Genomic DNA, 24,860 nt, shown 5'->3' on the forward strand with positions numbered 1-24,860 from the left:
GCTCTCACGACAGCAACAGCATTTGGGCTCCAAGATGGAGGGGACCTCAAGGAAGTCTGTGCCTAATTTCACATCCACAATGGCTGTAGAGCCTCAAGACAAGAATTTCCACTGCTACCTAATTGTACTTTATTGAAAGTACTCTTCCCCTTCCTTGGGTAACCCAGGGACAGGGTTGGGGACTACACATCTTTACTATTTGGAATCCATCTCAATGCACAGCACAGGGGGATGGGATCTGCCAGCCCACAAAGACAGCAGACAGTTACTCATCTGGCAGTGGCTGTCCATCCTGCCCTGGCTTTTGAGCTGTGTGGTGTCTCTCAAACCTTGCTCCTGGAGTCCCTGTGTGCAGCTGCCCTTTGGCCTTCTTTGGTACAGACCAAAGAGAGAGCAACATGCTCCCTGCCTTTGCCCAGAACAACATCTCTGAACTCCTACAATCCTCTTAGCTTCCTGTGGAGACCTAAATCCACCACGCTAAAGCCTCTGAGCATACAGGACAGGTGGGATGAAGCAGCAACTCCAGTCCTTGCCTAGAGTGCACAAGTGGGTAGCTGTGGTCAACAAGCACAGCAACATTGCAGGTGGACACCATCTACTCAGAAAAAAAAAAACCAACAAAGATAAGAGATAAAAAATCATTAGGGACACACTGACAAACACCTGGAGCTGGCCCCACCTGGAAGCTTTTGGAGTCAGTAGGTAAAATCTGCAGGAGCCAAAAAGAAAGACGGAGACATCAAATTCAGCTGTTACACCTGAATGAGGGAGGCCACACTAACCACCCAACAGCCATTCCTACTGTCCAGATAACAAGTGCCAAACCACTCCCAGATCCTTTCAAGGCAAGATTACCTTTGAATCCAGATGCTCCAGGGAGTCCAACTGGACCAGTGGGTCCCACGTCACCCTTAATGCCTCGCAAGCCAAGAACACCGGGGAAACCGGGAGTGCCTGTGTCACCTTGGTCAGAAGCTGGGCCAGGGGGTCCTCGTGGTCCTGGAGGACCTGGAAAACCTAGAGACAACAGAGTTAATTGGCAGAATCTGTTCCTGGGGCAAAGTAAATGCTGGGTCTATCCCCAGCATTTCTTTCTGGCTGGAGAATAGACTGGAGTAGCAGCCTCTCCGACAAGGCTGTGAGGTACCAGATGGGTACCGGTGCCATCATGACAAAGCTTCCAAACTGCACTCACCTGAACTCCCATCGGTGCCTGGAACGCCAGCATCTCCAGGTCTCCCACGTATGTCGGATGGAAGAGAAACTCCAGGTGTTCCTGGCAAGCCAGGCAGTCCCATAGGACCAGGGGGACCTAGAATAATAAACACAAAGTGAAGGAGGATTGGGGAGCATTTATATTGAGGAGAACAAAGAGACATCTCACTACAGGAGGGGAAACAATACATACTGTGCTGCTCAGGAGAGATATAGATAGTTACTTTCAGAACTGTGTAACCAACCGTTTCTTAAAATACAGAGCAACATCACAGCTTTCACATTTACCTGTCAAACTTCTAACTACCTTTGAGGCTTCAGGAAATTGTCTTTGGTAGTTCTGCTGACCATGCAACCCATTAACCTCAGCAGCAATACATCCCAGAACATCAATATTTACCCATGTCTCCTGATGAGCCTTTTGGTCCAGGGAATCCTGCAGCTCCTCTTCCGAAGCCTGGAGAGCCTTCTTCACCCTTTGGACCTGGGAGACCTGCAGGTCCTTTCAGTCCAGCTTCACTCAGACCTAATTAAACATGGTTAACAAAGATAAGAGAGCCTATTCAAATTGCCTAATAGCAGTCAAATTATTACACAAAATGAGTGGTGATTAAAAAACTACCCATTTACTACTGTCTCTGCTGTTTTCAGTAGAGCAGCTGGAATTGGTGATTTGGTGCCTCACATGCTACTCTGGTTGTGCAGAGTGAATTTAAACAATCTGCGAGATGCTGAGAGAAAAGCATATGACTGTTGTGGTTTCCCCACAAGCTCTTGCACAAGAATGGGAACATAGCAGTCCTGCGACAGATCTGCTGCCAGCCTGTATGCTGTGTCTCTCACGAGGACACACCAGACTCAAGCTTCTCGTCTTTAAATAACCTTGTGGGCTTCATGCTGCAACACAGGGATTCAGTTTGCACAGACTGCTGCAGAATGCACACAGGCACAAGTGGTGCAGGGCAGAGGCTCCCAGGAAAAGCTGCAGGGAGATGTTCAGCATGTCACTCTGGGAAAAGTATACATTAAGAGCAGCTCTCTCAGGAAAATTGTGGAGGATCTATATGCTGTAAATCATTACCTTCTGATAGACAAAGTTTTAAACAAAGAAAACACAGGTATTGTTTGAGTTGTACACAGGATGTCTGTCCATTTTCATGCATAAAACAGCTGCCACAAATTTTAGGTGCTACTTTACAAAATGACTGTAACTAAACAAGTCTTTTTGGTAAGCTCTTTCTTCACTTCTTTACTTTAGTAAAACACTGTTTGCAACACAGAACTACATTCTATTTCATATGATTGAAAATATGAAAAAATCCAGCAAAATCTTCCTAAAAGCAGAATCTGGAAACAAATCAAAGAAATCTGTTCCTTAAGTTCCATATAATGGAGGGCTCTAAAAAGTAGTACAGAAACATTTCTTTGCTAAGTCCAATTCAAAGCAAGCATTTGGTGCTGTCCTGCTCAAATCAAACATCCATTAGAAAGAGTTTTATGATTTCATTTCATTAGTTTTCCAGAAGTGACATGGTCCTTCAGGAATTCAAGGAGAACCATCACCAGAAAAGCCTCTTCAACTCTACAGGCTGCATCCTGTTCTTACTGGCATTGAAGAAGAATTTGTTCATGCACATTCAATATCCTGAGGTTTTTCTTCAGGTCATAATTAAAGCCAGAACTGGGTGAAATAAGGGAATTTTGTGGGAAACAGTGCTCTCAATGGAGCAGTGTATGCATTTCCCCAGCTATGACATTTCTACTACACATTTCCTTTACCTGGTGTTCCAGGAGACCCTTTTGTGCCTGGCAAGCCATTCAGACCATTTAAACCTGGAAATCCATGAAAGCCTGAGGAGACATTGGGAACACATAAGTGAGCAAATAGGCAAACAATCCAGTTAGGTGGAAATGCGTAAGATGCTTCAGGGACCATACAGCACATAAGAGAAACCTGACACAGGGGAACACAGCACATAAAGGTGTAAAGCCTCCCTTCACACAAGTGCCCTCCACGGAAACTCTTCCCACTGCTCTCTCCAGCTTTACCCTCCTCGAACACCCATTAGTGACTCAAACCAAATGAGAGCCCCTCCCTTTCCAATCACTCCTCTGCTCATTTCCAGCAGCTGGTGCCTGCACGTTGCCAAGAGGGAGCTCTTTCCCGCGCACAGCTGGCCCGTCCCACGCTGCCTGCCAGAGACACTTGGCCGAAACACTGCTTTTCTGACCCAACTTCTCTCTCCATGTGCAGGCTGCACATATACCTTTAGGTCCCACTGTTCCACGAGCTCCAGGGAATCCAACAGATCCTGGCTGTCCTGGCGGTCCTGGTGGGCCAGGGGATCCTCTCAGCCCAGCATTTCCAGGAATTCCTAAAAGCAAGCGGAAAAATATTCCTGTACCACACATCACATCCAGGCTGAAACAGCTCACAGCTCCATTTTACAGCTTCTGTTCCTGCACTTAACTCATAAGATGGGGGAATAAACTATTTAAATAAAGCAAAATCAGATCCAAATCTCTCCTCATGCCACCACTAGCATCACATTTATCAAACTATTTATTTGATAGGGTTTTTTTAAATCATAGCTGTGACATTCTTCATCATTCACTAAGTAACACATGGCCAAATAACTAATTAAATTGTTTTCCAAATAAAAGATTTCAATAACAGCTTCCACTGTTCTCCAACCTTTAATCTTGATAACTATTTGGGAATCTACCTGCCAATTACCCCACAACCCAAAGACACTTATAGCCATTCTTCTGGGTAGGTTTGGCTCTAGAGAGAGAACAGACAAAAATATTGCTATGCAAGAGCTGTGAAGAAGTTGCTATTGCTTGTATCTGAGATCTTCCCTATTTGTTAATGGGATTCCTTTAGGTTTCAATATTGCAGGATTCACCATATTTGACCAGCAGGACAAGGTGACACCTTACACTACTGTCAAAGAAAATTATCATTTTCTTGCCAAACTTCTTGTTTAAGCCTCAGCTGAGGCAAGCCAAACAGGGCTAAGGAAGCATCAAGGTGCAGCTGTCACAGTCACGACATGAGCTGCAGAATATCGGTGCTCAATCCAGTACCTGCTGGTCCTTCTTGGCCAAGATCTCCTGGGCTGCCTTTGGGTCCATTCACCCCTGTGTTTCCTGGATAGCCTGGTTCACCCTTGAGACCTTCTCTACCTCTCTCTCCTGAAAGGATACAAACATACAAGTCAAGCTGGAGGAAGGCATGAAGAGGGTGAGAAACATGGTATGCTGAGGTTGCAGCACTTTGCTCAGCCATTGCCTGGGCCCTGGGCTGGAGTTCCAGGGTGCCAAATGCCAGTGCAAGTTCACAGGTGCCTCCTCAAGAAGTGAAGTGAACCCAGCATTAGAACTGGGCTGGTCTCAGATGTGTTCATTATCATCCAGATTTCTGCCCCACCTGGATTGCAGGCTCCTCAAATCTCACTTCCAGGATAACAGAAATACCCAAATTTGGCAAAGCCAACCTGTTTAGTCTCTAGAATTTTGTATTCTTGAAGTGAGAAACCAAGGGCTACTTTTACCTGGAAACCCTGGGTCTCCTCTCTCTCCTTTTGGTCCAGCAATGCCAGGAACACCAATAGACTCTCCCTGGTCACCTGAAAAAGAAAGGCAAGGCCATTCTGTGGACATCAGTTTCCAGTGCTTGTCTGAGAAAATAAACCTTGCTATATCTCAAATTTGTGGAGCAAAGACAATAGCAAGTGATGCACCTGAGTCTGAAAATGCTTATAACCATCAATGGATGCAACCACTCATACAAATGCACAAGACATTTACAGGTACTTCCACAACATCCCTGCACTTTTGACACAAGGACATGAGAGAAAAGGGTGCTTCCTGCACTGCCCAACAGGATTCACACAGTGCTGTGGCCAAACTTTCAGAGGACCATAAAGTATTTAGGCTTGGGACGGGTCTTGTCTGAATGAAGCCTCTTACAAAGGGATATGACTTGGAGCCAGTCACTGGAGAGCAATGGACACTTCCAGATCACTACTTATTCCTTTGTCTCATTAATATTAGGACTGTGTACAATGAAAGACCACGTACACTGTGAAAGATTTCTTACCCTTCGGACCAGGAAGGCCAATAGGTCCTGGGAATCCAAGTATTCCTATGGTGCCATCTGAACCCTGAAAAAAACCAACCCAAGCAAAATTAGTCTTTGCTTTTTATTCTTGCTGTTCCAGGCTTGGGTCATGGGGGATAACAGAACACAAAGGTGTAGGAAGAAATACTATATAAAATGGCATTTAATGGTATGAGCCAAACAAAACCAATCTGGAAGTTTTGTAAGGAAAACTCCTGCCAGCTTCTGTTGCTGTGTGATGGAAGTACCAATTAGAACACAGGATTTTCCTAAGAGCACTCAGAGAAGAAGAAGATACTTAAGAAGGTATTTTACCCTCTCTCCTGGCATTCCTGGAAATCCCATGATACCATGTGCACCCTTCTGTCCTGGCAGCCCAGGTTGTCCAGGTGGACCAGGGAAGCCTGGGTCACCATGAAGACCTCTCTCTTTGCTTGCTGACCCAACTGGACCAGGGAGACCAGGCTGCCCACGGCTTCCTGGGATTCCTTTATCGCCTGGGTAATATACAAGAGTGGAATTTCATTTAATAATATAGACATCCAGCTCATCTGGGTCAGTTAACCTGTTACCCTAAGCTCCCCTTAAAGAGGAAGAAGAGATGGCATTAGGTCTGCAGAACAGAACTTCAAAGGAAAACTGTTTTCTCAAAATTCAGAACTGCCATATACAAGTCTTGCTAGAATGGGAATGGCAGAGCAGATAACAGTAACACTGCAGGCACTGCCAAAAGGACAGACCATGCTCCACTGACAACAAGCCCAGATACTGAACAACTGATACTGGCAGCTAACTGCAATGTTGTGAAATACCTCTAGGTCCAGGGAATCCTGCAAGTCCAGCTAATCCAGGATCTCCTTTGTCTCCTTTGATTTGCAGTGCCTGTTCTGAAGTCCCAAGAACAGGAGGACCTGGGGGACCTATATCACCTCTGTCACCTGAAGAAATAAAAAGTCAGGAAATATTCTTGCAAAATAATCTAGCAGAGAAAAACAGAACTTCCATGTCTCCTGATGTGAATTCATTAGTGATCTTTGGTAAACAGGCCAAAGTATTGAAAAATAGAAGATTGCACTATTTAGAAGAAAGATAGCAGACACAGACATTTTAGAACTGCCTCCTAAGTCCCTCTGCAGCACAGCCAGCAAAAGCCATTCAGCTGTTTCTCACCTTTTTGACCTTGAAGTCCCACAACTCCTGGACTTCCTTTTCCTCCAGCTGTGCCAGGAGCTCCTTTAAACCCATTCACTCCAGGGACACCAGGCAGTCCTGGCATGCCAGGGAAACCAAGCAGGCCAGAAGAGCCTTTCTCGCCTGCATGGAAATGTTGAGAAATAAAAAGGGAATATTAGTGTCTCCTGGTACACTGCACGCCCACCCTGGGGCAGGTAAAGGCTGCCTGGGTCTGGCCAATCACCCAAATCTGGGTAGTTAAACAAGCACATGGCACAGGCACAGAACTGTCACTTCTGTCACAGGTCTCCACTCACGATACTTCCAACCAGCACTTCTCAGTTCACCTTTAAGAACCTAATCCTGCTTCCAGTGGATATCAAACCCAATCAGTTTCCAAGAGAACAACATGTAGTTCCACAGCTCTATTGCTTTGTGTTATTCTTCAGGTATACTGTAGTGGTGCCTAAAGACCACACAGTTTGTAAATTTTTACTTCCCATTTGATTTGTGGTTGATTCTCTTCCTCCTTTCTATAAATTTCATTCACTGTTCATTTCTTCAATTTTCTTGTCTTTCTATTTTGATTTACACAACCCTTTGTCCACAAGGGCCTAAGACCTTTAAGACAGATTTCCTTATGAACATTATTTGATAATTAAATCCATAATTTGTAACTCAGCAGCAAAACAAAGGCATCCCAACACTAGTTGGGGATTCATTCTCTTCCAGCAACTTGAGCCTAAAATCAGCATCAGCAAGGTTATTTTTTTTGTGGGCACAGCAATCTCAAGACTGAAACTCCTACCTTTTGGCCCAGAGAAACCTGGATGTCCGTCTTGACCATAAGGCCCAGGTGGCCCTAAGAATCCTCTTTCCCCAGGAGATCCTGGAGCACCATCAAGACCTGGGAAGCCTTTCATACCAGCAGGGCCTTGTGGTCCTACATCCCCAGCCACACCTTTGACTCCAGGAAGTCCTGAATCAATACAAGAAAGAACTCAACAGAGGGTATTGCACAAAACTAGGACAATTTGTGGCAGCTTCCTAAGCTCTTTACACACAGCGCTGTTTTTAATGACAAATGGACCTTATGGCACATGCAGCCTACTAGAAGGCATAAAGCTTAGAACTGCAAAAGCATTAGTCATCTAATAATAAAATACCTACAAGGAGGGTTACTGCCTACATCACTACACAACCGGCAAGAGTGAAACCCCTTAAGATGTATCCATTTTTGACCACCAGACACTGACCTATAATGCACAGCCTTACCTTTTGTCATCAAGGCAGCCAAGACAGAATGGGGAGCATCATTAATGCCAGCTTCTGCTCCCTACCCCATCCTCTGGGTGAACCAGAGATCAATCAGCTGGACAGGCTTGTTTTCACAAGTTCCTTATTTCACCTCGGTAGTTGAACTGTACTCCTCAAGTGCCAATCGCTCACTACAGGAACAAGCTGATTGTGCCGTCCCAAAACCAATACCATATGCACCATTTTGCCTCTAAATGTTTCTAGCTGAAGCTTTGTAATGGTTTACAATTTTAAACAAAGGCTCAAACCATTGAAAACAGAATGCTCAGATCCAAAGGAATGAAGAGAAGGAAAAATCAGGTGGCTTCTGAAAAATTACATTTGCAGCAGTAGCAGTCAATATTTGAGCTCTGTTATACTCAGGGCTTTATGCTACAACCCAGTATTCTTTTAAGCAGCTGAAAGAGCTGCCTTATTTAAGAAGACAAAGAAAACACACACACTTAAAATCTCTGCATATTAATTTTCTTTATAGGCTTGAGACTTTGTTACTGTCTGAGCATTCTCATTACAATGGTTCTTTGCCTTCCAGTTTGATTAGCAATGATAAGGGGTATCACCCATGGTCAATGCAATTCTTGTAGCATTAAAAGCTGGGTTGTTAGTCCATGAGCTTTTATGCTACACTGCATTTTCTCACCTTGACAGCCTATGTGAAGAACCCACAACCAAACAGTGTGACATCAGAAATGGAGAGTTGATGATAAATGGGATAGAAACATGGTGAAGGAAAAAACAGACAAAATATGTAAACAGAAAGAACAAGGGTTCAAAAGAAATTAATGATTCAGGGAGACAACAGCTGCAAAAAAACTTAGTATTTGGAGCTTATCATCCTAGCAATGGAAGGTTTTTAAAAACAGTTGAAGAAAAGTCAAATATGCCATACAGACCACAAATGTAAAACAATAGAGAGGCAGACAGAATGCTAATATTAAAATTCTAAAAAATGAAAAACTCTATGATTTTCATCTCAAATGATGTTACTGCTTTCATTCATTTGTTGCCATTGTGCTCCAGCACTGTCATTCCATGCATCAGAAGAGCACTTTTATGTCCCAGACCATTATCTACCAATTCCCAGGTCTCTCTTTGCTTGGTTCTCAAGTCTTTCATAAACTGTTATGAAACACTTTAGTCAGTGCAGCTTGACAGATACTGCTATACTCAAGTGGTGGGGGTTTTTTTCTTCTTAAGTGCAGGGAAATAAAGTTCTCTTCTGCCCCAGCAAAGAGAAAGAAAGAGAAGACAAGTCCTTGTCCTGAGAAAGCCAACAATTTTTTGATCTAAATCACATTTCAAGCAACCTCACACATCAGAAATTAACTGTGATGAAAATGGGAAATGAAGATTAGTCAGTGATACAGCCAGCATGTAAAAGCAAAGATGTTAAAAACATCACGACATCTAAGATGCTTTCTTCTATCTTTCTCCTGTACTTTCTACACTATTGGGGTAACATTTCCAGGCAGGAATTGCCCAGCAGTCAGAGTCAACAGGCTCAAATTCTGCACTCTATTACCCCTAACCAGAGGCTGGAGCTCAGTCTGAGCAAATGCCAAACCTCTCCCACACTTCAACACTGAAGAGCTCAGCTCAGCTACGTGTCTTCACTGGAAAACATTACATACCTGGTGCTCCTGCAAGGCCAGCTGGCCCCAAGGGTCCTGGTTTTCCCTTAATGCCAAAAGGACCTCCAGGGCCAGGAGGTCCCCGCAGTCCAGGGACACCTGAATATCCTGGATGACCCTGTTCACCTTTAATACCCAGGAGGCCTAGTCTTCCATCCAGCCCTGGAAACAGAGAGATGGGAGGTTACAGAACAAATAAAGCAAAATTCACACTTTTAACTAAAAACTGAGTTTTAATAAAAGCCTTTGAGTTGTATTAGATTCTACCAGAAAACCAGCAAATCACCACCTGCGAGCAGCTCAGAGGAGTTGCATCATCTTAAAGTGATTGGAAAGAGGAAGGGTCTTTGAAAGAAAAACAGTTTGATATTCCCAGACACAAGCAGTATCAGTGCTTACCTTTTGGCCCTGGAAATCCAATATCACCTGTAAGCCCTTTATCACCTGGAAGTCCAGGTCGGCCATGCTCCCCCACGGTTCCACTCTCGGCACCAAATACATCTCCAGGAGCTCCTTTTATTCCAGCTAAGCCTGAAGCACCCATTTTCCCAGGCAAACCATCTGTTCCATCCAGTCCTGGAAGTCCTTGTGAGCCTTGCTCTCCTCGAGGTCCAGGGAAGCCTTAAAGAGAAGAGCAGCAAAAGTCACTCAGCAGAAGTACAGAATAGCTGCTTCCAATGGCACCTCAAATAAAATACACATTTTAAAAATTTCCATGAAAGAAAAAGTTGCTTGAAAAGTTGCAGAATATTTCAGTACTGAATTAGAAACAATAATTGGTGGTAGAAAGTGATGAAACTGTTGAAAGGTTTAGGATTTTGGGGGGTTTTTTTGCTTTTATTTTCAAGAAAAGAATACTGTAGAAGTGTGTAGGAGCTGCAGCTACATAAAACCTTCCAAACTTGGCTTCACTAGTTGGCAGGTTAAGCAAAAGGACAAAACCCCTAACCCTCATCACCTTTGCTTCTTGCTCTTTCTTTACACAACCATCAGAAATTCCCATGGCTACAAGGAGTCCAAACACTGGGTACAGCTGCCTTCACCAGAGTACCACAGGGCTTAAAATAAGTGTTGCACTGAATTTGTGGTTAACCTAAACTGGAACAAAGCACATGACAATGGTCTCTGGAGAAACAAATTGTTGATTGTCCTCTTTTCTCCCAGTAGTAGTACAGTGTTATAGGCAGGTGATAAAAATCCTGAATGTTTCCTTTGTTTTCTCTCAAGCTGAAACCATTTGCTTGCATTTGCAAGGAGCACAATGGAACTCTCAATGAAGCATCATGAATGTATGAGGCAGAAGTGGGCAAGGTCAGATAACTCTTTTGATAAAATATTGTACGAATTAATCAGACAATAAAAAGAACTCCAGCAACTTCCCTCTTACCAGGTTCCCCTTGCAAGCCTATTATTCCTGGAGACCCTGGCTGTCCTTTAGACCCATGTAACCCAGGTTGGCCTGGAATGCCAGAAAAGCCTTTGCTGCCTTTGGGACCTAAGGTAAAAATATATTAATTAATGATATCAACAAATGAATAGCAGAAGACAAAAACACAGCACAAGAAAACAGGATCAGATCTTTTCTGCAAAGCTGCTGCTGGACACACAATTTAAGCTAAATAAAGTCTCAAAGCTATGGCTGTTCATGAGCTACATAAACACAGAAGCAGAGGGTTTGTGTTCAAGGCTACATGAAAGCTAAAAAATGGTGCAGTCCATATGATCCTCCATGGGATTTAGGCCTGGTCACTTTGGGAAACAAAACGACATTGTTCTGCCAGTTAACCCTCTGGAATAACTACCACTTGGAGAAAAATTAATTAGGAGGTGTTATCTTCCTTGAGGAATAAGTGCTGCTTGGCAGTCAGCCAGTCATTACATCATCTTGTCTCCCTACCTGGCAGTCCTGGAAAGCCGGGAGTCCCCGGGGGCCCATATGCTCCAGGAACTATGCAGGGCAAGGTGATACCTACAACAAAGAAACACTGAGCTTGCACACAGCCCCTTTCAGGCGCAGAACAGGAACACTGAGTAACCAGAAGTTTTTTACAAGACCTATCATAAGTGGCTGTGAGTGAACTTATGCGCATCAAGCACTGCTGACATCTCAAATGTGTGATGCTAAACAAAAGGTATTCAGAACCTGGTAATTGTCTCATCTCATCCCTACTGCTGACTTGCTGCATGACCAGTAAAAGTCAGCATCTACTGCTGTGGACTTTTTGTAGCACGAGCCCAGGATTCCACCCAGCAACTTCTCTTTCCTATGGCAGGGGCTCTGTGACTCCAACAGCTTCGGGTCCAGGCTCAGAGCTTTCAAAGTCAGTGTGAGCTGACAGGTATTCTTAACTGTTAAAACTTGAGCAAGTTCCTAAACTGTGTAAAACCAGTATGCTGTAGTGTGAAATTCTAAAATAAATGTGCATGCGCACATTAAGGTGACACATATATGTAGAGAGAGAATACTAACAGATGTTTAAAACAAACTTCTCCCCTAGAGGTTAGGGCAGAGATGTGCATGCATGGAGGGTGGAATAGCAAGGATTTTTTTCTTTCAGCCTTACTCTCAAACTGTTTCTTCTACAGTCTCTCAAACTAAGAAATAACCACAGGGCTTAAAAGTTTATCAGCAGCAAAAAAGACTCATCAGTTGCAGAGCTCTTTGACTGACTCCCACCTCTTAAAAAAAGGCTCTGTTTGCACTAGCAATCCCTCTTCAGTGGAATGAAATTTATGAGTCATTATCAGAGTTGCCAGCCCATCACATTTACCTGAACGATCTCCAACACAAAAGAAACATTTTATTTCTGCTCTTCTGCAGTCCTATGTGAGCCTGATGCTGAATGCTTTGTAAAACAAAGCACTGAGGTCCTTCTCTGAGACATACAGTACAATAAAGAATGACATTTTTCAAAAACCAGGCATTTGGGATACAACCGGTACTGAAAGGGAAGTCTTAATTAACAGAGTGCCATTCACATCACATGACCTTAAGAACTGTCTCATGCGAGTTTTCCAAAAACCCCTCTGTACAAGAGCATATTCTGTATTTTACATTATTAGTCAGCAGTAGAATACCTGAACAATGGATATTTCATGTGAGAATAACTGAAATGTAAATACAACTGTTTCCTTGTAATTATGTAAGTAGGGCTTACTGTAAAAATTATATAATCAAAGCTTTACCTTTCCCAGCTACTTAATACTTTGCCTTCTCACAGTTTACACAACAATATCTGAGTATTGAGGAAATTAAACAATTATGAAACCATCATGTCAGGCACTAAAGTAAAATATGGGCAATTCCAACATTTTTGAGTAATCACATAATGCCAGGTAGAAACAGTCTAGCTTTTTATAAAATACAGAGTTAGACTTCCAAAGCCAGACTGTTTCACTCTGTTTTACGGCACAAACTCGAAAATTCTTCAGTGCTGTCTTTGACATGGTAACTTCAGTAAGTCACAGACAGACTCTTTAAATGTCTTTACTAATTTTCATTATAAGGCCTTTCAATCTGGACACTATAAGAAATTATTATTTCTTCCACCCACACACATTTCTTTAATATTACATGAAATTTACTACATCAAAGGGTCTTTTAATGTATGCAAATTATTTCCTAGTATGGGAGGAAAGATGCATTCACAAGTTTTCTTACACATCTTTATGGAGGTGCAAACTGAGCTGGCTAATGACTTACTCCCTTTCCCACGTATTCTGACTATAGATACTCTCCTACAAAGGACTGTTCATTGTTCCCAAAGCTTTGATGCAGCATTCATAATAAGCTGGCTTCTGATGTGCTCCACAGAATATCTGGAGTTCACATCGTGCACAGAGCATTTTACTTTTCCTCATCTCACAATGCAATTTTAATTTAGCGGATTCCGTAAGAGACAATGTACTGAACAAAGATGTAAGCATTCACAACTAGGAATTAGATAAGCTTTTAGCATTTAGCATGTGACTTGAATTGGAAAAAAAGCTTATGCAGACTGTCCCTGGGGGACATTAATGCTAGCTGTCTCCTCACCCCATAACAACAAGCCAGCATGACACCGGTGTGAGGCAATATCGCCAGCCGGCACATCCGGCGGCCTCCCGGTGCTGCCCTGGCCTTGCTCTCACCCCCCTCTGGGTCTGAGATTCCTCCGCCAACTCCTCTCACTGTGGTGGTCTTACCACCAAGGGTTTTGAACTCAGAGCATCACTTTATCAGTCCAGAAATCTGTGCCACAGTATTATGTCTGCAAATACATTACTGGCTCTGCATTATTGACACAGACAGAATTACAAACCTAGAAGCCCAAGTACATGCAGCATGGAAAATACACTGAAAATCAGCAGAGACAAAAAATACTGTTTACCTTAAGTTATGTTTAAATGGCTGACATGGAATCAAGACATTGGGAGCAGCTTTCTGCAGTCATTTTGTAATGAAAACATTTTCCACAAATGTTTAGACATGAATTTCCATGTAACTCAATTTGAGAATGAGCATAAAACATCATATATGAAGTATGATCAAACCTATATTTACCTTCATCACTTGTCATTATGGTATGCTTTAGGTGCATATAATGACACACCAACTGAGCCAAACTACAGTACCTCAGGAAGCAAACACAGCCCAAAGCTGGGTGCACAAGTCTTAACTGAACTCCTTACCTGACTGTCATGACAACCTCTTCTCAATCAACACCTGTTCATTCATACAATGTACTACCATTTAGTCTTTTAAAAACCTGGAGCTCTTATTTCAATAATAGTAATAGATCTGAAAACTGATTGAGACATCTCAGATACTAGTGAATTACTATTTTTATCTGGACAATGAATTACGTGTTTTTAAAAACCTAATTTTATCACTCTTCCTAACTACCTTTGGTGTAAAATGGCTCTCCAGCAATAGTCAGGGAGTAGGTCCAGCTAATACTGTTAGTATTAGCATTGCTTGAGTATTTATTGCTTATTATCTATGTCCTCCTGAACATGATAACTTGAGGAAGCTGTGACTGCTATGTGAGGTCTGGTGAGCCCACAAACGAGTTTCAACTAATTTCAAGAGCAGTCTTTACCCTAATGTAATCTTCTGGCCTGGCCACGGGCACAGCAGTAAATTGAGTACCATTTGACTTGCAGATTTACACCATTTTAAAGTAAGAGCAGACCCAGTAACACCTACCTGGAGGGCCTGGAAGACCTGCTTGTCCTGGAAACCCATCCATTCCAGGGTCACCTGGTGGTCCACGAATTCCACTAGGACCTGGGTATCCAACACCAGGAGAACCAGTTTCTCCACGATGGCCCTTGGTGCCAGGTAATCCTGGCAGCCCTTTTTCACCTGGGAAACCCAGTCCACCATCACCCTGTGCACAGCAAAGACAACTACAGCTGAAAATCAAATGGATGCAGAAAGAATATCCATCACTGCCATTTTTAAGAGTGTGTAAGAGTTTGGTTTGTTCTGTGCAAGGCTCATGTGAGCCTGAAAAGATATATAGAAACCACTGTAAATTATCCATCTTTATTTTAAAATGCAGCAAAACTAGGTGACTATTACAAAGAATACTTTGTTGTATTTGCCAAAATGCAAATATTATATATTCTGAAAGACATTTACTTTTTTTTTAATTAGTAAGATTCTGGTGTGATTTTTAACTTTCAATTAGGCCTACAACATCTTTTGTCTTTCAGGACACAACATAGAACAGCATTAGGGTGTACTGAAGTTTATCTTTTGATAGAGGCATTAGGATTGCCAATTATTAATCCTGACCAAGACAAATTTGTGCTCAGGGACTGTGAGCTTTTTATGTATTTGGAGATTTACCACAGGGCTAATCAGGACTAGTTTGCCAGGCGTGGCTGTTTTCTCTGCTCCTTATTCCAGTTCTGAAACACTGCTGGCTAAATTAATCTGAACTTACTGGAGGGCCTGGTGGGCCTGGCAACCCTGGAAGTCCATCCCTGCCCGGAGTTCCCGGGATGCCTGAAGGTCCTCTGGGCGCTGTTGCACCGCGGTCCCCACGAGCACCTTTGACTGTTGCATAGGATGGATCCCCTTTTTCTCCCTTAAGGCCTGGAAGTCCTTGCTGACCAGCTGAAGCCTACAGACCAACAGATAAAGAAAAGGAACATGAACATACAAAGAAAAGGCTTTGCTTCTTTAAAATGTCATATGAGGACAGGACACAATGACCGGATCAGAAAGAATCTCCAGAGGGTTTCCTATTGCATACATTACCTTGGGACAAAAAAAAAAAAAAGAGAGGGGTTCGATTATTTTCAGCTGTTTCTACTGTCATTACAGCTCCACAGTGGCAAGGCAAACCCTGATAATAGTGACAGCAATCTTGCATGGCATCTGGGAACATTACATCACTCATGATATAATGAGACCCAAGTAATGAATCTTCTTCCCTATTGCTTGGCGTGCTGCACTTACTGACACTGATAAAGATACTCTGAAGACAAAAGACTGGTATCTTTATGGACTACGACTTTCAAAAGTAAATACTTGCAATGAGCAATGCTCAGCACTTTGGAAAATCCTATTTGTTATGGTTGCTGTTTGATAAAAAGCAGAGCTCAACTCCCATTAATGTATTTAGCATACAGCATTTAGGAAGCAGACTGCGGTGCACAGTTTTTATAGCTATGAGCAATGATGTGGAAGGATCTCCCTGTTTGATTTTTCAGATCTTCTCTCCATGCACATGTACAACTGCTTCTCCAGCCAGCCCTCACTTAGGAAGAGCCCTGGATCTAATTCATGTATGTCTACTTCCAAGAAATCCTGGGATGAGTAACTGTTACCACTTTTCTCTTGACTGATGAATGTGCAGTTCTCAGAACTTAAGAACCATTTGTTCTCCCATTTTTATAGCTGATAATATCTCTACTTTCAGTTTCTTTACACAGATCAGTTTCTATGTTGCTTTTTTTTTTAATCCAAACAAATAGAAGCAATTATGAAAAAAAAAAAAGTGTTCTGCTTTCATTAAATTCAAGACCAGCAATTGCACATGGGCACTCCTGTAATTCACAGCAACCAACATAAACTCCTCCTGCCTTACCGGAGGGCCTCGCAGTCCTGGTGCTCCCACAGTGCCTGGGTCTCCACCAATGCCCTTGGCACCAGGCACACCAGGGCTTCCCGACAGACCTGGTGGACCTGAGATGCCTTTTAGACCAGCTCTTGTAACTCCTCCATCACAAGCACAATCACCTGCCTCTCCTGGAAAACAGTCAAGACTCCAAACTGAGTTTCATTTGGATAAACACCCTCTTCAGTTGCAAGATTTCCAAAAGCAGTATTTGATTCAATTAAGACAAAGCTATGATTTGATTTTATATGATTTGATTTTATGCCTCCTCTGCTCAGGTGATGTGAGTGCCAAGCAAGTGGAGCTCAGGTTTTCTCCAGTTTAATTTCCATGCAATGCCCATCACCAAATAACCATGTGCAGCATGAACCTCAGCACTTCTAGACCTCTTCCCAAAGGTTAAAAATTCCTAAACAGATGGGTTTAGGGGAGTTTTAGGGAGGTCTTGTGCATTTTTGAAGACATAGTTATCAAAAAACCCAAATCCATACTCACTCTCACAGTAGGTTACAATGACCCCCTGAATTGTGAGTGGCTATGGACCCAAACAATCACCAAGCACAGTGATATCTGTGTCATCATGGCTTTTGCTGCTGGTTCTGTCACACACTAAGACCCAAATTCTTACAATTTTTAGCACAGAAAAGAATAAAATTACGTTTTCCTGCCATTTACAGCCTCTATTGCAAAAAGCAGTGAACAAGATTTTATTTCTAAGTCTCATGGCTTTAGAGTATAACATACTTAGCTAATTTTCTGGGTATGAGATGTTTATCAGCTTATTTGCCTGAGTAGAATAAGAAGAAATATGATTTTACTGGCAGTACTGGGCACAAATTTCTGCAAATTGCAAAGGCTGTTGGCTCCTTCAAACCCTCCTGTGATTTGTCATAAAGACACTTACAACTCATCCCTCAGGATATTAACCACATGTAAATATCTGTCAGCCCAATGACTGCTGAAAAGCTCTCTAAAAACAAGAGTCAATTACCTTTGTAGCCCTTTGGACCCAAAGCTCCTGGCAGCCCTCTTTGCCCAGGCTCCCCCGGGGCCCCAGTCCTTCCATTCAGGATTGTCCCTGGGGAGAATGAAGGGCCTATATGCAGAAAGAAGGCAAGGAAAAGACATGAGAAGGCTGATTACGGCTCATTACTGACTTACAACATCAGTGATGCAACTAGTACCAGACAAAACTGCAACTGTGGACGTTACACAAGGAGATGGATCTTGGTTGGTACCACGGGCTGCAGTTCTCTGCCGTATTTGCTTCTAGCTTCTCACATAGAAAACCAAAAGCTCTCACAGTGTGGATGCAACACAGTTTCATTCCTCTACTCTGCCACTGCACTTTTTCACAGATTTACCAGTTGACCCAAGAACTCACCAAACTATGGACAGTTAGTGTAAAGAAAGGCAAATGACTTTCATTCAGTGGCTGCAGCTCAGGAAAGACACTAAAGGGCAAAAGGGTTAAGGGGACTTTCCCTGTCCCTCACTTCATGACTGCAGGATTGTTGTCTACATCTCTTTATATGCTGAATAGAATGAAACATAAGCTGGTAGAAACAGCAGTGGAAAGTGATCAAACATAATCTAAAAGTACACTGTCTGAAAACCCTTCCCCTCCGTGACAACAGTAAGATGGAATGCTGACCAGCACCATCTGATGCTCCATGGAAACAAACTGCAACCATCAGCTAAACACAGCTACAGGAGCTTTACAGACTGCAGAAAAGTGATCCAGATTTGACTAGCAAACAGTTATTGATAAGAGAACACTTATTTCTTCTCCACAGAAAATCATTTTATCAGACCATGCTCACCGGCTCCATCACTGGAGAGTCCCCTGCTCTGAAGGGTTGACTCTCAAAAAACCCCAGCTTATGGCAGAATGGTAAAACAGTTTTGTAAAATCAACCCTGATCATGTAATACTCAATTTCTGAGGAAAACAAAACAATGCACAATTAATCTAATCAGGACATCCATACAAATAAACATGTAAAAACAAAATCCTGTTTCCTTAGGTCTGGAAACTGTCTCTTTAGGCATCCTATCTGACTCCTGGTACCCAAACTCACTGCTCACAAGACAGACATTTACCTCAGGTTTTCATAAGGTCACGGTCTGTTCTTGACCTAAGTGAATAGGAGACTAGCCTAGACCGTCAAAGTCCTTTGTGTCATAAATTGTGTCTACACAGCTTTGTGCTTCAGTCTCTCAGGCTACCACACTTAACAATAATTAGGTCTATTGTTTTACTTTATAGGAGTATCTGATGATATATTTAAGTCTATGAACTACAATCACAATGAGGTGTCAGTCAAACATTTACGATTTACAGACAAATAATCCTTACTGGCAAAGAACTAAATATATAAATGATTATTTATCCTATTTCAGTCTGAATCCAGTACAAAAATAGATGTAAAAATTCTACGTACGTGGTGAACCAGGCAATCCTGGTGCTCCTGGCAGACCTGGTAAACCACCTCTGCCGGGAGGGCCTGGTAATCCAATTGTTGCTCTTCCTGGTTCTCCCACATCACCCTTCACTCCTGGAATACCTGGAGACCCTCCAGGGCCCATTCCATCTAGACAACAATGACACAATGAACAGCTCTCCAGTAGCAAACACACCGAAGTATTTTTAATGTTAAGGTAATTACCATTGTACCTTGAACTGCAACCATGTTAGCACAGAACAATTTATAATTGTACACCAATGAAAAAGCACTAATTGGAGGGATCAACTGGCTCCCATTTACACACTCCTTTGGTCATCCAAAAAACTTCACAGTACTGCATTTAAGTCTCACTGTTCAATCAGACAATTAATTATGTAAGACTGAGGGGGGTTTATTTTCTGATTTTCTTGGTAGTTCCTAGTCTCTGGATCATTGCAGATTCAGGCCAGAATTTCCCAGATGACATTCAAGTGAAACAGAAATTTTTGAGTGAGATCTTTGATGGGACAAATAGGTTGCACTCCCAGTGGGTTTATCAAGCCAGTCTGTTAGCTCTTTATTGTAAATATAAAAAGTCGTCAAAAAATTTCAAAAACTTTCATTATAATTTAAAATGTAGGAAAACTTCTGCCAATCAGCACATTAAAAATGGAAATCAAACCACAGCCTCCTGTGTACACTGCCACACCCAAATATTCACATGTGAAGACTTACCTGGGCTGTAATAATTGTGGCACTAATTCTGTTCCCATCCAAGTCAACACGACTGGCTTCCCTATGTGTCATCCCTGCCTCCTATTTCTCATACAGCAGCCTGCAAATCAGCCAGCTGAAGGAGCAGGGAGAGGCTTGCTCCAATACCTTCACCATCTCCAGGCCACTACCCAGAGACTTCTCCACAAAACCCACACCCAGAGCACAGACAGCAGCTGCTTTACCTCTCTCCAGGCCTGGAAACCCTGGAGCTCCTGGAAGGCCTGGTAAACCAATGATCCCTTCATCTCCTGGAGGACCAGGTATTCCCGGGTTTCCAGGGTCACCCGGGGCACCTATTAAGGGAAAGAGGAAAACAAGGAAGAAAATCTCATCAGAATTTCTGCTGAAAGACTGTTCAGTCAATTACTGTAGTGGCCACTGATCTCACAGATAGCAGAGGCTGCCAAGCTCTGAGCAGAAAGCCTGTTAGTCAAAGGTAATAATATTGGGAAAAATTGCTCCTGAGTTGTTAAAGAGATTGTTTCAAACTTGACTACATGTGAAGGAGAGAAAGAATAGGAGAGACCATACAATTTGTCCCCTTACCTTTATGGCTTTAGAGACTGTTCCCATGCAGGCCTCAGTCAGCTGTGGCATTAATTAAGCTTATTTTCTCAACAACATTCTTACCACATTGGACAACAAGTAACAGCAGAATGACATTCAGAGCACCCTTTACCAAGCAGCACCAGGAAGCCATTTTTCCTTGGTACACTGAAGACAGATTGAAGTGTGTCTACAGAGCAAACACAGCACTTGCCCGTGCTCACACACAGCCTGTCTCCCAGGCAAGACATTTCATTCTGCCTTGAAACACATCATTCTGCAATGTGGGAACGAATGGCTTTCTGTAAATTCTGAAGTGATAAAAAAAGGACTAAACACATGTGTATCAAAACAATACAGAAATAAAGGAAAAATAACAAGGGATGAGTTAGACCCCATATACAATGTGGGGAAGTGGTAAAATACAGTAAGAAAGAAAGTTGGATCAGAAGAAGTGCTTTAGATGAGTTCCAAAACAAAATGGAAATGTGTACCTGAAATGACTACCCCTTCCCTGTCAATAACAACAGGAGGGCCTGGGGGACCGATGTCACCTAATTCACCCTGTAAAGAAAACAGATTCACACCACATTCAGATGGGTGATGGAGAGGAGGCTGCTTGTCAGGAGACACTGTATTACCGTGCAAATGTCTGCAGTCATTCACTGAGTAACCATCATTCTTTGTCTTGCTGAAGAATTCACTTTGTTCTGCTATTCATAATCATCTGCTGTCCTGACTTACATATCTGATGAAACTGATGGCTGCTTCAGATAAGATGGCTGCTGCTATCCAACTATCCTCTGAAGGTCTCCAATTACCTCAATAGGAAGCACAGACATGTATATACAATGTGTACTGGAGACCAGTTATGTCAGCACACTGACCAATATCAGGTAGATAATATCTGTTCACTGGTAAGAGCTATCTCATTTTTAAAAGCTTTCATCACTGCAGCTATTTGTTGCCTTGGGATACTGAATTTCAATAACAGAAGCTTACAGAAAAATGGATTCCTTCACAAAATCATCCAGGTAGAACAAGCAAGTTGTGACAAACTGCAGTGACATTCCTTCCTCTCAGTGACACTCTCAAAGAGTATCAGATCCTCTTTAAAAACGCAAGTGCAAAATTTGGCTTTTGTCCAAATTGCCATCATATTTATTATATAAACACCATGCAGTGAGCCAAGGCAGTGCACACTTTGTTGCTTCATCCAGTAATACTCCTCTGTACATAAATTTCTACTTCTTCCATGTGGTCTGCACAAAAATCCCTTCAGTACTTGCATTTTACAAGTCTGCAATCTTGGTGGCAGATCAGTGTTTTCACAGCAAACTACTATCCAATCATTTTCCATTCCGTTTCCAGCTGTCTGACTGCCCAAGTTGTAAGGCACCCAGAAAATGTCTCCTATGCATCATCTACCTCCAGTCCAAGAAATTGAACACATTCTCAGGCTTGTCCATACTTGTAGATCTGTGATCCAAGACTTCAGATAGCCTTGGCAACTATCTCAACAGCCACTTACTTCCACCTAATCTTTCCTCAAGAGTCCAATAAATATGGCATTGGTGTAAGGATAAAGGAGACCAGAAAGGCTACATCTACAATTCTAAGTCATGAAGTTCCATGATTAACATTGAAGAATTATTAAAATAGCTGAGCATTCACAGCTCAGCAACCACTCATTTCTATGCTTAACAATAAAGTGAATGAGGAACTGAAACACACTGAAATTTACAGTGATATAGGGGCAAACAGGAGGTTTGATTGAAGCAATGATACTTATTTATTCATGCAAATACCTTAAAAAAACCAGTGCTTTAGTGAGAAGTTACCTTCATGCCTTCAACTCCATCCAGTCCTGGATAGCCTGGAACACCTGGATGGCCCTGCAAAATCACATAAGGGAACAATGATACACAGTGAGACAATAAGTGGCATTATTTGTTAGCTGAGACATCTGCAGAGCCTGGACTTAAGTCACAAACCCAATTCTTTGTCCTACCAAACATTTGAAGAAGAATTAAAGAGAAAACTGATGGCATCAATTTCTCAGCACTCACAAAATACCAGAGCTCCTTCAGGCCTCCTTGTGCTGTGAAGGTGGTGAGCAGGCTGAAGGTATGCAAATCAGGAGAATACCTAGGGGTTCCCACAGAAATGTAGAAATGCTTGCAGAATGAAGAGTCTAAAACATTCTTTTCCTTGACCCACACATTTTCCCTCTGCTCTTTTCCCCTTGTAAAAAATGATTGGCACCAAAACATTTAAAGTAACACTGGGAAATGCAGCCCTCCGGCTCCCCATTTCCTGGTAGCATTCTCAGGGACACCAAAATTCCCCTTCTGGGTGTCTGACTGGAGATCTACTGCTTTTGTTGTGTAACATATCCAAACTGGCCCACTACAGATTTCAAATCCCATTGCCATAGATGATAAAATAGGATATTCCAAGAGCTCTGGAACAAGGAACTTAAACTTCGAATCTTGCCTGTGATTCTGAAGCCTTGGGCTGCTGCAGCCCCCAGTATAGCTCACAACCAGTATTGTTGAGAAACTTGTCATAAAGGGCTTGTTTTTAATGATATAATTTTAACATACAGATATTAATTAGATCATACTGGACAGACCATCACCTGCACTATATTTTGAAAAGGACATACATAAAACAAAATACAGAAGAAAGTGACTGAACACATAGGGTTAATTAGAGAGACAGTTCAAGGGATCTACAGTGTTTGATGGATTTTCTACTTAGCTTAACTATTTCAATAAGGCAGGTATATTTATCCATCAGAGAACTGGAGATACAAGATAAGTAGATCTTAAGCAGTTCAGAGGGCTTCTGTAATTCTTAAGTACAGTAAAAAATAAAAGAAATTTCACCTTTCTCCCTGGAATTCCATCAGATCCATCCAGTCCCAAAAGACCCTAGAACAGCACAGAAATCAGCTTTTGGAGGCTCCATCTCAGCTTGACCAGACTTCAAATATCTCAGCATCAAAGAATGAAAAAAAATTTTCAAAAGGAGAAGCTACCACTGCTTTTCTTATATCTCAATTATTGACAATGTGAAGAATTTAACATAATAACTGAAAAAAGCAGGCTTATCTTATTTAACCATTGTTTTTCTAATAGGCAGTTCAAGTTAAGGAAGTCATGGTGTCCCAACTTACTAGGAACTTAGGTGTTACGTTGTAATCACAAAATCAATAAATCTCAGTGTGGTCAAGACATTCTATCTGACAATTTATTCTGCACACGCCAAACAGAATGTCTTGGTCTTTCTGTTGAGTAGGAGCACATCTCTGGAGGGAATGCTTCTGTTGATGAAAGGCTCACTTCATGTGTTTGAGAAAAGGCATTTAAGGACTTTGTGATGTTACCTACCCTGCCACCTGGTAAGCCAGGCACACCTTTTTCTCCTTTTTCTCCAACACCTCCAAAGCCCTGAGGAAAAATGTCAACATTAAATCTCTGTGATCTGTTTGGAATTTAACAGCACATCCCTAAGTAAAGGGAACACAAACCCATTTATTAATACAAAGAGTACAAAAAGGAGACAAAGGGAACTGACTCTTTCTGCTGGGACTGTTTTGTCCCAGAAAGAAAAATTTCTTTCAACCAGACTTGGCAGTATGTGCAGTACAGTACCTGCTTTATTCCCCACGACTTCTGTCCATTTAAACCATGGCACATATTTCAGTAGCAACCACAAGCGACCCCATGTTATAGACAGCAAAGACCTGCCAATGCTACTCGGTATTCTATTCTACATTGAGACATTATTTCAAGCCTCATTGCTTAACAGCAGCAGCTCAAGGAATGCTCAGAGCACGCTTTTCCCTTCCAAAGCCCAAGAATGACACAAAACTAGCATTTTCAAGCTCAGTATTTGGAAATGTTTGGTGGTTTTCCCAGTCAGCAAGAAGTATCACATCCAGAGACAGAACACCAGGATTTAATTTCAGCAAGAGTTACAGTAGTTAAGCAATTTCCAGGCTTCAATCTTAAAATATCTTACGGTTGTGGTTAAGTTTGCACATATGTTCAATTTCACCAGCTTCAATGGGTCTCTTGTGATGCATAAAGCTAAACATGCTCATAATGGAACACGTCCAGAAAGGCTAACAACAAACTGTGCTTCATGTGCAGGTTTTTCTTGCACGTATTTCTCCTAAGAACATCTGTACACTGAAGAAACTGGCAAACAATTTATCTTATTAGTCAGAAGTTTCCAAAAATATTTATTCCCTAAACTTATTGAAACAACCTTTGTTTACAAAATGTTTTAAGCTGGAAAATAGCTCGCTGGAATTCAGAGGTAAATTGTTCTTCTCAATTCATATCGAGAAGATGCTACACCATGCTGAGTTGATGAGCACTAATATTAAACAGCCCATTTTAACTGGGTGTATACAGACAGAAGGAAAGATACCTGCATGTGCTTTACAGCTTTAAAGTAAAAAACCAAAATATATGTTTAGATATAATTAAAGGGAAAAAACT

General features: G+C 42.1%; 1 protein-coding gene across 2 annotated transcripts in view; it reads right to left on the minus strand.

Annotated features, from left to right (window-relative positions):
• The window catches only part of COL4A6 (collagen type IV alpha 6 chain), a 119,435-nt gene that overhangs the window by 4,422 nt on the left and 90,153 nt on the right, over positions 1-24,860 (minus strand). Inside the window, exons 14-40 of one of the 2 annotated variants that reach the window (XM_048319109.1) lie at positions 23,742-23,801; positions 23,238-23,282; positions 22,188-22,241; positions 20,841-20,910; positions 19,983-20,093; positions 19,021-19,170; positions 17,569-17,673; positions 16,548-16,708; positions 15,399-15,578; positions 14,654-14,837; positions 11,363-11,434; positions 10,853-10,960; positions 9,865-10,086; positions 9,466-9,627; positions 8,475-8,483; positions 7,326-7,496; positions 6,515-6,658; positions 6,157-6,282; positions 5,660-5,841; positions 5,324-5,387; positions 4,776-4,850; positions 4,309-4,416; positions 3,486-3,593; positions 2,998-3,069; positions 1,619-1,744; positions 1,199-1,315; positions 859-1,020 (exon numbers count right to left, since the gene is read on the minus strand). In XM_048319109.1, coding sequence (XP_048175066.1) covers positions 859-1,020; positions 1,199-1,315; positions 1,619-1,744; positions 2,998-3,069; positions 3,486-3,593; positions 4,309-4,416; positions 4,776-4,850; positions 5,324-5,387; positions 5,660-5,841; positions 6,157-6,282; positions 6,515-6,658; positions 7,326-7,496; positions 8,475-8,483; positions 9,466-9,627; positions 9,865-10,086; positions 10,853-10,960; positions 11,363-11,434; positions 14,654-14,837; positions 15,399-15,578; positions 16,548-16,708; positions 17,569-17,673; positions 19,021-19,170; positions 19,983-20,093; positions 20,841-20,910; positions 22,188-22,241; positions 23,238-23,282; positions 23,742-23,801 — 3,148 coding nt within the window. The remainder of the gene's footprint in view (positions 1-858; positions 1,021-1,198; positions 1,316-1,618; positions 1,745-2,997; positions 3,070-3,485; positions 3,594-4,308; positions 4,417-4,775; positions 4,851-5,323; positions 5,388-5,659; positions 5,842-6,156; positions 6,283-6,514; positions 6,659-7,325; positions 7,497-8,474; positions 8,484-9,465; positions 9,628-9,864; positions 10,087-10,852; positions 10,961-11,362; positions 11,435-14,653; positions 14,838-15,398; positions 15,579-16,547; positions 16,709-17,568; positions 17,674-19,020; positions 19,171-19,982; positions 20,094-20,840; positions 20,911-22,187; positions 22,242-23,237; positions 23,283-23,741; positions 23,802-24,860) is intronic. The other variant, XM_048319110.1, reaches the window with a different exon arrangement.

Source organism: Corvus hawaiiensis, chromosome 14 (assembly GCF_020740725.1).
Source record: "Corvus hawaiiensis isolate bCorHaw1 chromosome 14, bCorHaw1.pri.cur, whole genome shotgun sequence".
Taxonomy (NCBI): domain Eukaryota; kingdom Metazoa; phylum Chordata; class Aves; order Passeriformes; family Corvidae; genus Corvus; species Corvus hawaiiensis.